This window comes from Micromys minutus (genome assembly GCF_963924665.1).
Source record: "Micromys minutus genome assembly, chromosome: 20".
NCBI lineage: Eukaryota > Metazoa > Chordata > Mammalia > Rodentia > Muridae > Micromys > Micromys minutus.
In genome coordinates, this window is record NC_137955.1 from 9,297,623 (window position 1) to 9,310,919 (window position 13,297).

Consider the following 13,297-nt stretch of genomic DNA (forward strand, 5'->3'; position numbering starts at 1 on the left):
ATCTGGTCACATGTCTTTTACTAAAATGTATCATGTTAAATGATTTCTTCCCCCCCACACTCTGACCATTTTTTAAGCAATATAGAAAATTCAATTCTCCTTTATTTTGTTGTGCTATTATAGCATATGACTACAGTGACCTGTTTTCATTCCGCTGACAACCAGTATTTGAAGGCCATGGAATACTTGCCACCCACAAACTATAGCTCTTATCCTCGAATAAGAGCTCCAATTAGGAGTCAACTCTTTTGCTTCTGGATGATCTAAACGTGCTACTTCTAATTCTCCTTCCTGCTACTTGGATTTAGTCTCAGTGTTTCTTAGACACTAGAGATGAGAACACAAGGACAAGGACATCGGTTTGTCTGCAGGGCTGCTGACACCACAGCACTGAGGGGCTCCATGGCTCTCTCCATGACACGTCCACACTCCCTGTAAAGATGGTCCATAAAACCAACTGGTTTTCACCAGGGAATACAGTCACTTCCTGACATACGTATCATCTTCCTCTGATGCCACAGCTGCCTTTTGGCAGTCTACCTCATTTGGAATGCTCCAGTGCTTACATAAACTTTTACTTGCCCTTAGCAATATGAACTATTATAAAACTGAGTAAGCTTACAATAAGAGGTAATTCTGTACCACTGCGTCGTAAGTCTTATTCTATACCACCATATAGGTTTTCTTTCTACTAGGCAATAAATGAACTTCTGTCACAAAGATTAATTTATCTTTGCTTCTACTTACTGGCTTAACTTCTTGACAGTTGTAATCTACCTTTAAGAAAAGATGTTAAACTAAACATATTTTAAAAGGGGATGTCTTCCGAAAGTGGAGATCCTCACGATACTATATAAAAAACCCCACCCCTTCTTGTTATGTCTATTTCTGGGTATGTATCCATATTGGAACAATTGGAAATCTTTCTAAGAAATCTCTCCCCAATTAAAAGCAGCCTGGATGAATGTCCACGGACGGATGGATGAGTCAACCATGTAGTAGATCTGATGAGATGGGGTGCAGTCTTAAAAAGAGGAATTCCAGTACATGCTTCAACATGGGTGATGTGGGAAGACAGCACACTAAGAGAAATAGGCCAGTTGCAAGAAGAAAAATCAGTGCATAGATTCACTTAGAAAAGTATCCAGCCCAGCTAATTGGTAACATGATTGGTATTTACTGGGGGAAGGAGTTGTTTTCTGTTCCATTCTGCAAGCTTGAGACATTTCTGCTGAGCTGATATAAAAGTAACATTAACTATTGCACCTAACCGTACACTAAGCTGTGCATTCTGTGGCATTCCAAAATGCATACATGCACTACATATTCACCTTTGACAGAGGTAGTATGCAGCACAGATCTATACTGAATCTACAGAACTTATCTTATAATCTCCTTTAAAACCCCATACACTCGAAAGCCTCACAATCTTAGCATTTATTAAACACACCAAGTACTTAGCACCCTGAATGACAGTCATCATCAGATGAACTGTGCTGTGCAGTTGAACCCAATTCAGCTACTGCCTGGATGTTTGTCTGAGAGCCTCTCATTTATACCTGCCTTCCATACCAAGCAGACAGCAAGCTCCGGCTCTCATCTTGCGCCTGGAGTAGATGCATAAATATTCGGAGGATGAACATAATTGTTACTGAACATTTAGATGCCGTAATAGTTAATAACCACGCAATCCGAGTGTAACAAGGTAGATCTACCATAAAGGAGGCAGAATCAACTTTCAAAAAACTAATTTTAATCAAAACAAAAATTGTTGATCATTAACAAGTTTATAAAACAGTGATTTAGTTACATAAATAAATTGATATCAGTGTATCAAATCTTAATTACTTTCAACTTCATGAGCATGTTTACATGAGTGAGGAAGTACAACCTTTTTTTTCTTTTTACCTATTATAATAAATAAAATGGAGCGCATGAAATAGTTCTTCTAAACAAAAATACCTACAAACATACCTCTAGCATGGTTTCTAATGAAGGGAACAAGAGACACGGGACGACTTTTGCACCAAAACATAAAGTTGTTTTAAAAAGCACAAGGTTACAGAACCATCAGCTAAAGCAGAGACACTACACTGTAACCAAGGTTGGTATTTTAATAATATAATGAACAGTTTGGTAGTTAGATCTCCAGTTTGGTTATTTTAAAGCATTAAGACAAGGCAAGATAGAAGGCTGCTTTTGTTTGAGTAATTCTAGAGAAAATAAAATATTAAAAAAAGAGAGAGAGAGAACTGAAAAGTAGAACAGTCATACCTACACAACTTTCTGTCCTGCACAAAGTCAAAATACCTATGCAGAATAGATATATAATATATAGAGTGTTATCTGTGCACAAACGTTAGCTTATTAGCTCACTGCAAAGGCGTAATGTATCACGTCAATTGTTTTGGAAAACATTTTGCGTTTTGTGTCAAAAGGATATTTTAAGTTTCCTAGGCTAGGAGGCACGAACCCCAGTTCTGGCATACTGTATGTTCTCAACGCTAAGGCTTGCTGCTCCGGCTGTGTGTTGCCTGTTACAAGCATGTGTGGTGTAGTGGTTGTTGGTGTCTGTGTGTATACATATACATATGCATACAGAAGCTGTATAGATATATATACGTATAGAATCTTCCCGGTAGCTCTCAGTCCAACTTCGCAGTTGGTAGGTGGCTCTGCGTCAATGCCCAGCATGAAGTTCACTGCCTGAGCCAACCCCGAAGCAAGGCGCACTTTAGTCCTTCTGATAGGTTTTTCTCTCCATTTTTTTTTTTTTTGTTTTTGTTTAAAACCAAGCTACTGCAGCTTCAAGTATTTTTGCATTACATAGAATATTTTTTATAAATTAGTTAATGTTATATTTTCAATATTCAGACATATACTATAATATATATACAGTACAATAAATGCTCTCATTCTTTTTTTTTTAATTTTTTGGATAAATCCCTGAGAATGTATGTTGACAGTCGCTAAGTTTCCACATGCACAAGCATTGTGTGCCATGCTTCTGGACGAAGAGCACTGCAAAGCCACGTGGGTCAGCCCCTCACTACTAGTACTTCGTTTTGTTGGTTTGTTAGATATGCTGCAAATGTGGGGACGAGTTAGAGAGGAGTAAAGCTGAATCCATTCGAGGTACTTATCACAGGATGGAGGTGTTCTGTTTGGTTTTTAAAGCCATTTCAATTATTTTTTTTTTTTTTTTGAGGCTGTGAACGTATACAGAAAACAGGAGAGCTCTGTGGACTTTCGCCACTTGACAACATATACTCAGTGTAAACCAAACCTTCTCAACCTCTCTCACACAAACCAATAAAAAAAAAAAAGAATTAAAAACAAAAGAAAGAAAAAGGGAAAAACTTAAAAAAAACACACAAACTTTCACAACATGACAATTTAGTCTGCAAACGCAATATAACTATACACATATAATACCGGTGTGGCTCTGTTCTTTAAGTTAAAAAGGGTACAAAGGCAGGCTCAAGTAAAAACAAACCAGCCCTCCCGCCCCACCCCTCCCCATTCATACAAGTTCCATCAACCAAACCTCTCCCGAACCAACATCATCAGTTTCTTTTTGCCTTTGTAGATTTGTTTCAGGTTGTCAATAAACTGTGTGAACTGAATGTGTCCATCATGGGCCATTAGGAAGGTCTCTCGGGCCTTGCTGAGGAACTCGATAAACTCACTATAGTGCCGAGGGCTGATGTGTGTGAGTCGGGAGTGCGTTGTGTTGATGTAGGCCCCGATCGTGGCGTCCAAGAGCTGCCGCAAGGGGGCTTTGTCCAGTGACATGAGCTTGCCAGAGTTCCTCCTTCCATGAAGTCCCACCATGCCAGGAGTGGTCAGAGTGCACCTGCGCAAAATGTCTGACAGTACCGTTGCACATTTGACACTCTTGACCACCAGAGGTATTATAGCTGCGAGCTCATTCTTACCGAGGGAGTGACTAAGCGCACAGGCCCACAGAACGTCATTAATGGCAGGGTGTGTGTCCTGATTGTAGCTCAGGTTGAGATGGGTCATGGCCAGTGTGGCCAGCTTGTAGGCTCTCATGGGGTACCCACGGTGCTCCATGTACCGCGCTATCGTAAAGAGCTGTGTGTAGCTCATGCCGGTGGCAGCAGCGTCGAGGACAATTTGGTACGCCGTCTCAAAAGCTATGTGGTCCTTCTCACAGAGGGTCAGTGCGGAGAGGGCGCAGTTCTGCGGGTCCTTCATGGCACACTGCAGTGCCAGCGTCCGGGCACTGCTGGCCAGCTTCTCCTGCTGGTGGCAGTCCAGGTGGAGGCGGACTATGGTGCTGTTGGACATCACGGTAGTCGCAACAATACTTGTGGCCTCGGTGGGAGTGAAGAGTGTAAACCAGCTCTGCATGATGCTGTCCAGGGCATAAACACCTGCAAGGACCAGAAACAAACCCTGTTACTGCTGGAAGTCTGGCTAAGGTTCCGATGGATGCTGATATGGTCAGCCTTCGCAGAACAGGACCTAGACCAGCAGCCCTGAAGGTAACGTGCCTGGGAGCAGTCTTCTAGAATAAGGTTACATGCATTGTTATTCTGTGAAATGCCCGAAAGGAACATGAACTTCCTATAATAAAGACGCAATCCTCTTGGTGGCTGGTATTTGCACTGCGCCTTTTCAGACGATGGTTTTTACTAATGAGTACTCCTTCACTGGGGGCTCTTGCCAGTCATGCACTACAGAACTGGAGGCCAACAAAATTAAAAAGGGGGGGCAACCTTCCCACAAACAGGGACTTAATATATGTGGTGTGGTATGTTTAAGTTTAAAAATACGCAACACAAAATTTTAAGGCCTACACTTAGGGAATTATCACCCCGACTCGGGAGGGAAGAGCGGACTGGGCTACAGAGCTCACCTACACGAAGGAGGTGTGGGCAGCAGGGTTGTGGGTGCTTCTAAAAGCCCTGCTGTCTCTGTACTGCTTCAGCACTAGAGCACTTTAATACTCTAAAGGTAATTTTTATACTGAGGTCAAGTTCACGAATGTTGAAATAGCATGTTACGTGTGAGGGAAAAAATAGTAAGCACATTTTACAGTGTCTCCTGTCTTCTCGGTGAGAGCTGTGCTTCTTTCTGGGATGCACACAGGAAGAAAGGCAGTGTAAGGAGCCATGGTCACCCTGTGTGTGCCGTGCTCTTTCTGGGACAGAGCAAAGGGGAAACTACAGACTTTGAGCATTTCTCTTATAAGCAGCTGCGAGCCTCACACACTTCCAAGTCCACCCAGAACACACAGTGACCATCCGCTCCCTCAGGGGAATGACGGGGCTACAGGAACTGAGTAAACTGCTCAATCACCGATTCCCTCATTTAAAATGTCACCACCATGACAGTTCAGAAGCTCTGTGAAGCTAAGGGTGGGGTTTGGGGACGAGGGTCCCTGGTGTGTGCAAGGGCACAGGGGTTTCTCATAATGTGAGATGAAATCCTATCACAAGTACCCATGAAGCTTCTCCTCCGAGTTACCCACCGACTTCAGTAGCACATGTCACCAGCCACCGCACCATTTCTCGACGTCGCCAATTGAGGGTTGACAGTGTCATTCGCATAACCTAGAAGTAACAAAATGTTTCTAAGATCATTTCTGTCAGTGTCCCCATTCCTCTCAGAGTGTAAACTATCAGGTAGGCTCTACTTCCGGGGCCAGAAAGCACGTGAATATTAAAGATCTACGGTCTGTCTAGAGCTAGCCTTGGCTTTTCCAGCTGGTCGTGTCCTGGCTTGGGAGGCAGGAAGCCCACCCAGTACTTCGGGCGGGTCCACTAGCTACATGTGACAAGTGGCATGTGAGTCAAAGGATGGGGCTGAAAACTTCAGCTGTCTGGCTGTCTTTTCCTAGCACTAGTATTCTAGGATAATTTGAGGTTTCGCATGAATTCATCAAAAGCGGGGCACGTATGGGCAAAGACTGCTTTAGAACAGTAACTCTGGTACCTCCTTCAATCTGACCGTGAGGTCACTCGATCTATGGGGAGGAGCCATCTGTCCCCCACTGCTGATCGCTTCCCTCCTACATTCCAATAAGAATTTCCAGATAAACGTACCCCCTCCTTATGCTCACAATGTATCTAGTATCTGCACACCCTAACCCATGGACTTTTTTCTTGGGTTCTAGAAAGAATGAGGCAAGGGGTAAGCTTTCGTCAATTTGCCATGTACCCAGAATTCCAAGAGTGCAGAGAAATGACATTAATGTTCCTTTCTGCATCACACCCTCAACAACTTATAACAAAATAAGCCAAAGAAGAAGAATTTATGTTTAGGAAAATAAATTCTGAAACAAACTTAAAAGCAATCTCTCCATCTTGGTTTACACAGCACCTCATGTTACAGTGGCACATGCATTTTCCCACTGCATTAAACATTATTAATACATCACTGAAAGGAAGAATCAATAACTTAAAAAACAAGTCAATAATCTAATCAGGGCATTCTAATTCCCTTGCTTAGGTGGGGCAGAACTACTTTTTAATGAGTGAGGAAACCAATGTTATAAGCGAAACAGCTGCTGGTTTGCAGAGTCCTGTGGCGGGACTGAAAGACCTGTGTTTCCTGCACTTGAGCGCTGCAGCAATCTCAAGCAGGGCCCGGCTGACCCGTCTTTTACCCAGTTCTCTTGGTGGTAGAAAAAGGAAACAGAACTGTCCAATGGAAACATCAATAAAAATTCATGCTGCCTCTAAAAAGTCAAGCCTTTCAACTGAGTCTTCCCTGCATGCACTACTTTTACTCAGGTCTCAGGTCGGTTCTCTCTCCTCTTATTCACAGGAGAGACAGAAACCTTAATGCTGTAAGTCAGGGAAAGATGCTTTTAAAGTTGAGGAACACACTTAAGGATTCTAACTGTGTGGCTGCCTTAGCAGGAACTAAAATCTGGCTGAGCTGAATTGATCAGAGCTCTGAAAGATAGTGCTGTCAAAAAGTCCACGGACCTGGGTGTTAAAGAGTCACCAAGAAGCTAAAATGAAAGCAGCCCTATGAGGACTGCTGAGCAGCCATCTTTGGGCCCAAGGAGTAGTAGGAAGTAGTACCTGCAGGCCCAGCTCCAGGGACACCTTCAGAAGAGTGATGTCTGGCAAACTGTCCATGAGAGTTGCGATTTTAAATGCATCTTGGGCAAGCTTGAAGATGTGTGATGAGGAGTGGATGTTTTTCTGGATGGATTCTAATACTGTCTCCAGCCTCCTAACATCACCTGTAAGGATCAAGGGAAAACCAAATCAAACGGAGTCCAATGTAGGCGAAGAAACCTAAGTAGAGAAATCATGCAACCACGCGCAGAAGCAAACCCAGAGGACAAAAGGACATGAATCGAAAAGCGCATGTTCACTTCCCTGGGAGGCTCACAGCTGGTACACGTGCTGTGACTAAATGTCCCACAGCTACAGGAGAGTGCACGAATCTCAGCTTCACGTAGTGATCGGCCAAGTTACCCCCACCCCCAGTGACTAAAAACACATGTAAACTAGAACCAACCAACACGGGAGAACAGTTCTTCTAGCTTCTGCGGGCGTATTGTAGTGAATATTCTAAGGACAACAAAACTAGCCAAATCTTTTGTTCTATTTCTAAGTCACAATGATTTCATTTTTAAAACTGGGGGTAGGGTGTCGCACAGTGGGGCAACACGATATAAACAGAGGTGACACCAGGCTCAAATGGAAGTACCCATTTGCCTCAGGAGTAAAACATGAAGTTAGCATCTTCAGAAAAGAATCGTTGAAACATATTTGATAGCAATACTACTGTGGAGAATTTGATTTAGAAACAACAATAAAAAGGTTTTCTGGGGGAAAATGAAGGGTGTAAACCACCAAAACAATGAGGTTCCTGGACATCAATCACACTACCTTTGGCTGCAGTTAGCATGGTGGATGCCAGCTCACACTGCTGGGATTCGATGTGGCTTAAAGTGAACCAACGAGGGTAGCGGTTGGGGACAACTGATGCAATGTGGTGGGGGCGGGAGAGGTCTCCTGTTGGAGCAGTGGATTCCAATACTAGTAACCTGTAATGAGAAAGGAAGGAAGACCATCCCATCATTATTGGTCCGTTACCCTGGACACAAGAAGCCAGGATGCTTATGGAGATGAAAGCTGTTTGGGGCATGAGTTCAGGGGAACTGTACAGCTCTCTTCCTTTCACTCCTAAGCAGCAGCACTTCTGCACGAGATTCAGGAACATCCAGACACAAGAATTATGAAATATGAGCTTTAATCTCCATAAACTATTTTTTAATCTTATTGCTCATTAAAAAACAAAACAAGATGAAGATGGGTATTTAAGACTGAGACTGCAACAGAGAGCAGTAGATAAAAAGTCTTAACTTGTTAAAACATAAAGGGAAAAAAATAAAATGGGCTCCTTTCCCTACATTTCTAAGTTTGAACAGCATTTATTCCTGTGACCTATGTTTTATCAACCAGAGGCTGAACAGAACTGAACGTGAATTTAGTATGATTTCTGACTTCAATCTATGCTGACAATAAACAAGTCTGGAAAACAAATCACATTAGTGACTTCTTCTAACAGTAAGTACCAAAGAGATCAACATTGTAGTTCTAACTGGAATAATGCCTCGAAAATTACCAACATATTAGAAAGTGCTAAGGGTAGACGAGCAAGAAGTAAGGATTTCTGCAAGGTTGTTATTCGGCTTTTAAAAGAATTCAAGAATGCTGGCCTCCCTAATCAGATTCTTGCTGGAGTTGCTACAAAGTAGTCCTGGGAGCTGAGAAAGTGCGTGGAGGTGCTGTCCTTTCTTGACCCCTCTTCTCTCATGTGTCAGGTGCAAGCCTACAGCTCCATCGCCCTCCTGCAATGATCTGGTGCTTTGCCTATGCCCTGTGTAAGAGAGGGCAGAGAAGGCAGTTCCCTGTGCCCTGCTAGTACCCAGGCATTTATCCATCAGGGGAGCAGATTCCTTTATGTGAGCCACAGGCAGGCACAGGAGCATGCCGCCATTTCAGCCTCTGCTTTGGCCTGGCACAGCACAAGTACTTGGTGGCATCATAATATTAAGTTTCTTCCAAGTGGAAGTCCTAGGATTACAATAAGTATACAGACAACATCTGGCCCCCAGAAGACTTCTAAAATGGGAATTCTAGCTTCTAAAATGGGAATTTAAGTCCACTTATAAACGTGTACTCTAAACTACAGACCCGCGTGGTACAAAGCAATTGGGGGAGGGGCTGTTGCTCATGTTAGTTATTGATTTACTTCTCTGGCTATCTAAAGATCAACAGTATTAGAAGATTCCTCTTGTAAATTACAGATGTCCCCTGTGGTCAAAAGTGCATGTGAATTACATTCCATCCCTAAATGGCATGTAATTCTCACACATATAAAGAGAGAAAGAGAGAGAGAGAGAGAGAGAGAGAGAGAGAGAGAGAGAGAGAGAGAAATAGATACAGACAGACAGACAGACAATCCTAACTGCACAAATATAATGGTTTTACACAAACATAAAATGGACGTAAGAGTAACTTTGGCGACCCAGTAATTCTTGGGCAGATTCATGTGCCAATCTCATTTCCATTCCAGACAAGGATGAAAAGTTTCTCCTCATAGAATCAAACATTCTCAAGCTTTTAGATCTATACAGGGCTTGGCTTTAGTCTATTATTATAATATATAATATGAACTTTCCATTAAAAACACAAGAGTGGTTTATTATTTAAAAAGCAAAAAGGAAAGGGCTAATGCTGTAAGAACGGAAGATGTTCCCTTCAGGCTCTTCGGGTTGAATAGGTTGCATACAAGATTTAAAAGCAGGCTCTTAAGAACACATCAGAAAGTATCAACCTTCAGCAAACTCATGATAAAAGCAATTATTTTGGTGAATTAATTTTTCAAAGGATGTGAGAAGAAGCAAGTGAGAAGAAGCAGACCAAAAATCCTGAGGAAGGGACAGGCGCCGTGGAGCTAAAGTGAGCAGCCCGAGGAAAGCTAACATGGGCTCCTTTAACACCGACACATCGCGCCTGGCTTCCAGTCGTGCAGCACCGTGTCCTCGGAAACAGAGGCTTCCTGTACTGGTGCTGCCTCGTGGGGTCTCAAATACAAAGGTTTTCATCACTGTCACACTCGCTCTAGGGTATTTGTTATTTTACTCCCAAATTCCACCACTAAGAGAAGGGGCTACGATGGCCACGGTCTAACGGCGCCGGGAGAAGGATGCTCCCCTTCAAGCAAATACATCGCCTCACAACAGTTCAGGGAGCAAATAAATAACATCTTAACTTTTCTGTTGCCTAAGAGACATGACTGAAAGTGAGGTCAGCTCAGGACCATCTCTCCCAGTGGGGAAGGCGGGCTTGCCTCGCAGGCTGGGCTGCAGATACGTACCGCATTGCTCTCAGTGCAATTTTATATGCTAATTCAGCATCATGAGGTAGGAGAGAGGTGAAGAGATACTTGGCAAATGTGTGCATTGGAACGCTCTCCCGATGGATTATTTCACCTAAGCCACTATAGGGTCCAGCTGTGAAAGAGAACATACAGTTTACATTCCAAAAGAACAAACTAATAGCCCTTATGAACTGTACTTAAAGATTCCTTATGCAAATTTATAGCTAATAGAGTTAAGAATTTGAACTAAGTAACAGTAGAAAGGAAAAAGATGCCTTAGTCAAAAGGCTCCTGAGGACACAGTACCCAAGGTAGGCTCTAAGTTCCCCCAAGTGTTCCGCTGCTAAAACAGGAACCAGGGAACTAAGGAGCAAAGCTCACCCATCAGGCACCTCCCAGAGCGGCCTGCAGAAGCACACTCTTCCTCAGTATGTGTGAGCTGAGCCCAGAACACTGCTTAGCTACGCCCCTGCTGACTGACAGACAGGCCATGTCCAGTAAAGAGCTCAGTCTCACTTCCGGGAGGACACTGAAGCCTCAGCACGGGCTCCGTGTGCTACTGTTTCTAATAAGCAGAAACGGTAATTCCATAAAGTGATTAATAAGCTACTCATTTGGTATTCACTATAAGCAAAAGAAAAACATTAAAATAATGAAAATGTACTCTTCTGGGCTCCAGCAGGCCAATTTTGAAAGCAAAATCACATTTAAGCTGTCAAAACTCATTTCTTAGTAGATCCTGACAGCTGCGGTGGCAGCACCGGTCCCTGTGAGCCCCCAGATGCTTCTCTGAGGAAGCCCGGGCTTCAGCTTTGAAGGGAACCACAGTGGTTGGTCCCAGCACTCAGCACTTAGGTGCTCCGAGGGCTAGTTACTGTGCAGTGTTTAATAAATTGGTTTCCATGTCACCTTTGGGTAACATTTTTTTCATGATTTCTAGAATTATGAACCATGACACCACTGCTCACAGAACACATTTGTTTTCCATGAGAAAAACCACCCTGGAAAAGAATTTAGAACGTAAGAAATGCAGTTCAGAAGAAATGGTGAGACAGGTTTACTCAACTCAGTTTTGGGTAGGAGCATGGTACATTCTAGATCATTCTAGAATGATCTAAAAGTCATTTTGTGATTCACTTTTCAGGTATTTTTAAGTTATTCACTATTTAAATATTTTGAAAATCATAGACAATTCATATTTTATTCTTAACTATAATATCCATGACGAATTTCTAATTTTGCCAAATCTACTAATCTTTGTATTTCAAAATACTTAGTAATACAGTATTTGTGAAAAGTAGATACGTTATACATTTACCCTTTGTTTACAAATAAGTTGCATTACTGAAGTTGCTGTGATGAACTAATTATATAGGAATCTCCTACCACAACGTGAACGTATTTTCAGACACACTCTATGAAAGAATTATGCTTAAATGAGGTTCTGAAGTAGTGCAAGAAATATCAGGATTAGTGCCTTTTTGCTCTGCCATAAACTCTTCAAATATAATAAAGACCAGCCTGGTGCCCACAAGTGGTGCAATCTTAGTAGAGATACCATGGAGCAAACAACCACTTTCTGATTAGATGTAAGGCTTTCCCTACAAGTCACACCCAAACCTGGATCTAAGAACCTGTGCCTATGTAAGTCCCAGGCCTCAAGAGAGAACCTACTACAATCACTCAGCTAAAGGAGCCTAAAATTAATTGGCTCCTAATGACCTATCATTACAACCATAGATTAGAGCATCATTCAGCCCTCACCGCAGAAGCTTCTTTCTGAAGTAAATGGTAATTAATAGTGACCCACAACTGGTCAAAGTGGAGAGAATGAAGAGCTGGAATGCTCAGCCCTAAATGGGCATATATATCACACCTCTTCCTTCCAGGGCTTAGAGGCCTCTGTGGAGGAGAGGACAGAGACACTGAGATCTGGGGGTGGTGACAACTAAAAGGAAAGAGCTTTTAGGAAACAGCAGTTCAGTTGTTCACAGGAACTCACAGGCACTATGCCAGCAAAAGAAGTTCTAGCAGATAGAGTTCCAGCATGGCGTGGGGGGGGGGGCGGGTAGTGCTGCCTCCTACCCCTAGCTAAGAAGCTATTAGCAACTCATAGCTGCTTGGAGAGCTAGAGTCAGTTTCTTTTGGGGCGAGGCTCCTGCTTGGCTCATCCTGCTGCAGTGGGATGTTACATATCCAAAGTATGTGAGCGTACAAAGCAGACTTGATTGTTTTTCTAAGGGGACAGAGTCGGTGGGTAGGGAAGTGGGGCAGAGACCTAGGAGGAGTTGGAGGAGGAGGGTGAGAATAATTCAAAAATTTTCAAGAATTAATTTTTATAAGGAGAGGAAAGAGAAAAAAAAAGGGGGATGGCAAATATCTTGCTCTACAAGTAAGGACAGAAAGAGAGCCTTCTTGAGAAGCAGAATTAGCCAACCCCTTGGTCTTGGATTCCAGTCTATGAATTCTCAAAACACTGTGAGAAATAAGAAACCTACTAGATATATATCTGGCTATCTCACGATGGTACAGCACCCAGATGACTGAATTCTCTAATCCGCTTTACTTCAAGACCAACTACAGCAATCGACACTGCAGACTCCTCTCCCTCCTCTCTCCACTCTCCCTCAAAGGTTCCTCAAACCACCACATTACCTCTTTGTCATTCAGAGTCACACTGAATAGTCAACAAGTAAACACCACATCGGGCAGTACAAATTCACGTTTAGATTAATAAAGACCATGATCTCTCAATTGGAGAACACTAAATAACAAAGCCCTGATGTCTGGCCTGAAGTTTTCCCAAAAGTGCTTCTCTAACGTGTGACTAAGCACCAGGGCCGTGGTCAGTGGAGAGTCAGTAACAGTAGCTACTGTCCCCTGTCTTCGGGTGAAATTCCCGACTCCTAACGACTAT

The 13,297-nt window shown here is 42.9% G+C and overlaps 1 protein-coding gene across 1 annotated transcript in view; it reads right to left on the bottom strand.

Annotated features, from left to right (window-relative positions):
* Positions 1-3,537: 3,537 nt before the first annotated feature.
* ZSWIM6 (zinc finger SWIM-type containing 6) overlaps positions 3,538-13,297 on the bottom strand; it is a gene marked incomplete at its 3' end in the record, with an annotated part of 144,580 nt that continues 134,820 nt past the window's right edge. Inside the window, exons 10-14 of the mRNA XM_080933557.1 lie at positions 10,378-10,513; positions 7,881-8,038; positions 7,062-7,225; positions 5,501-5,582; positions 3,538-4,400 (exon numbers count right to left, since the gene is read on the bottom strand). Coding sequence (XP_080789683.1) covers positions 3,538-4,400; positions 5,501-5,582; positions 7,062-7,225; positions 7,881-8,038; positions 10,378-10,513 — 1,403 coding nt within the window. The remainder of the gene's footprint in view (positions 4,401-5,500; positions 5,583-7,061; positions 7,226-7,880; positions 8,039-10,377; positions 10,514-13,297) is intronic.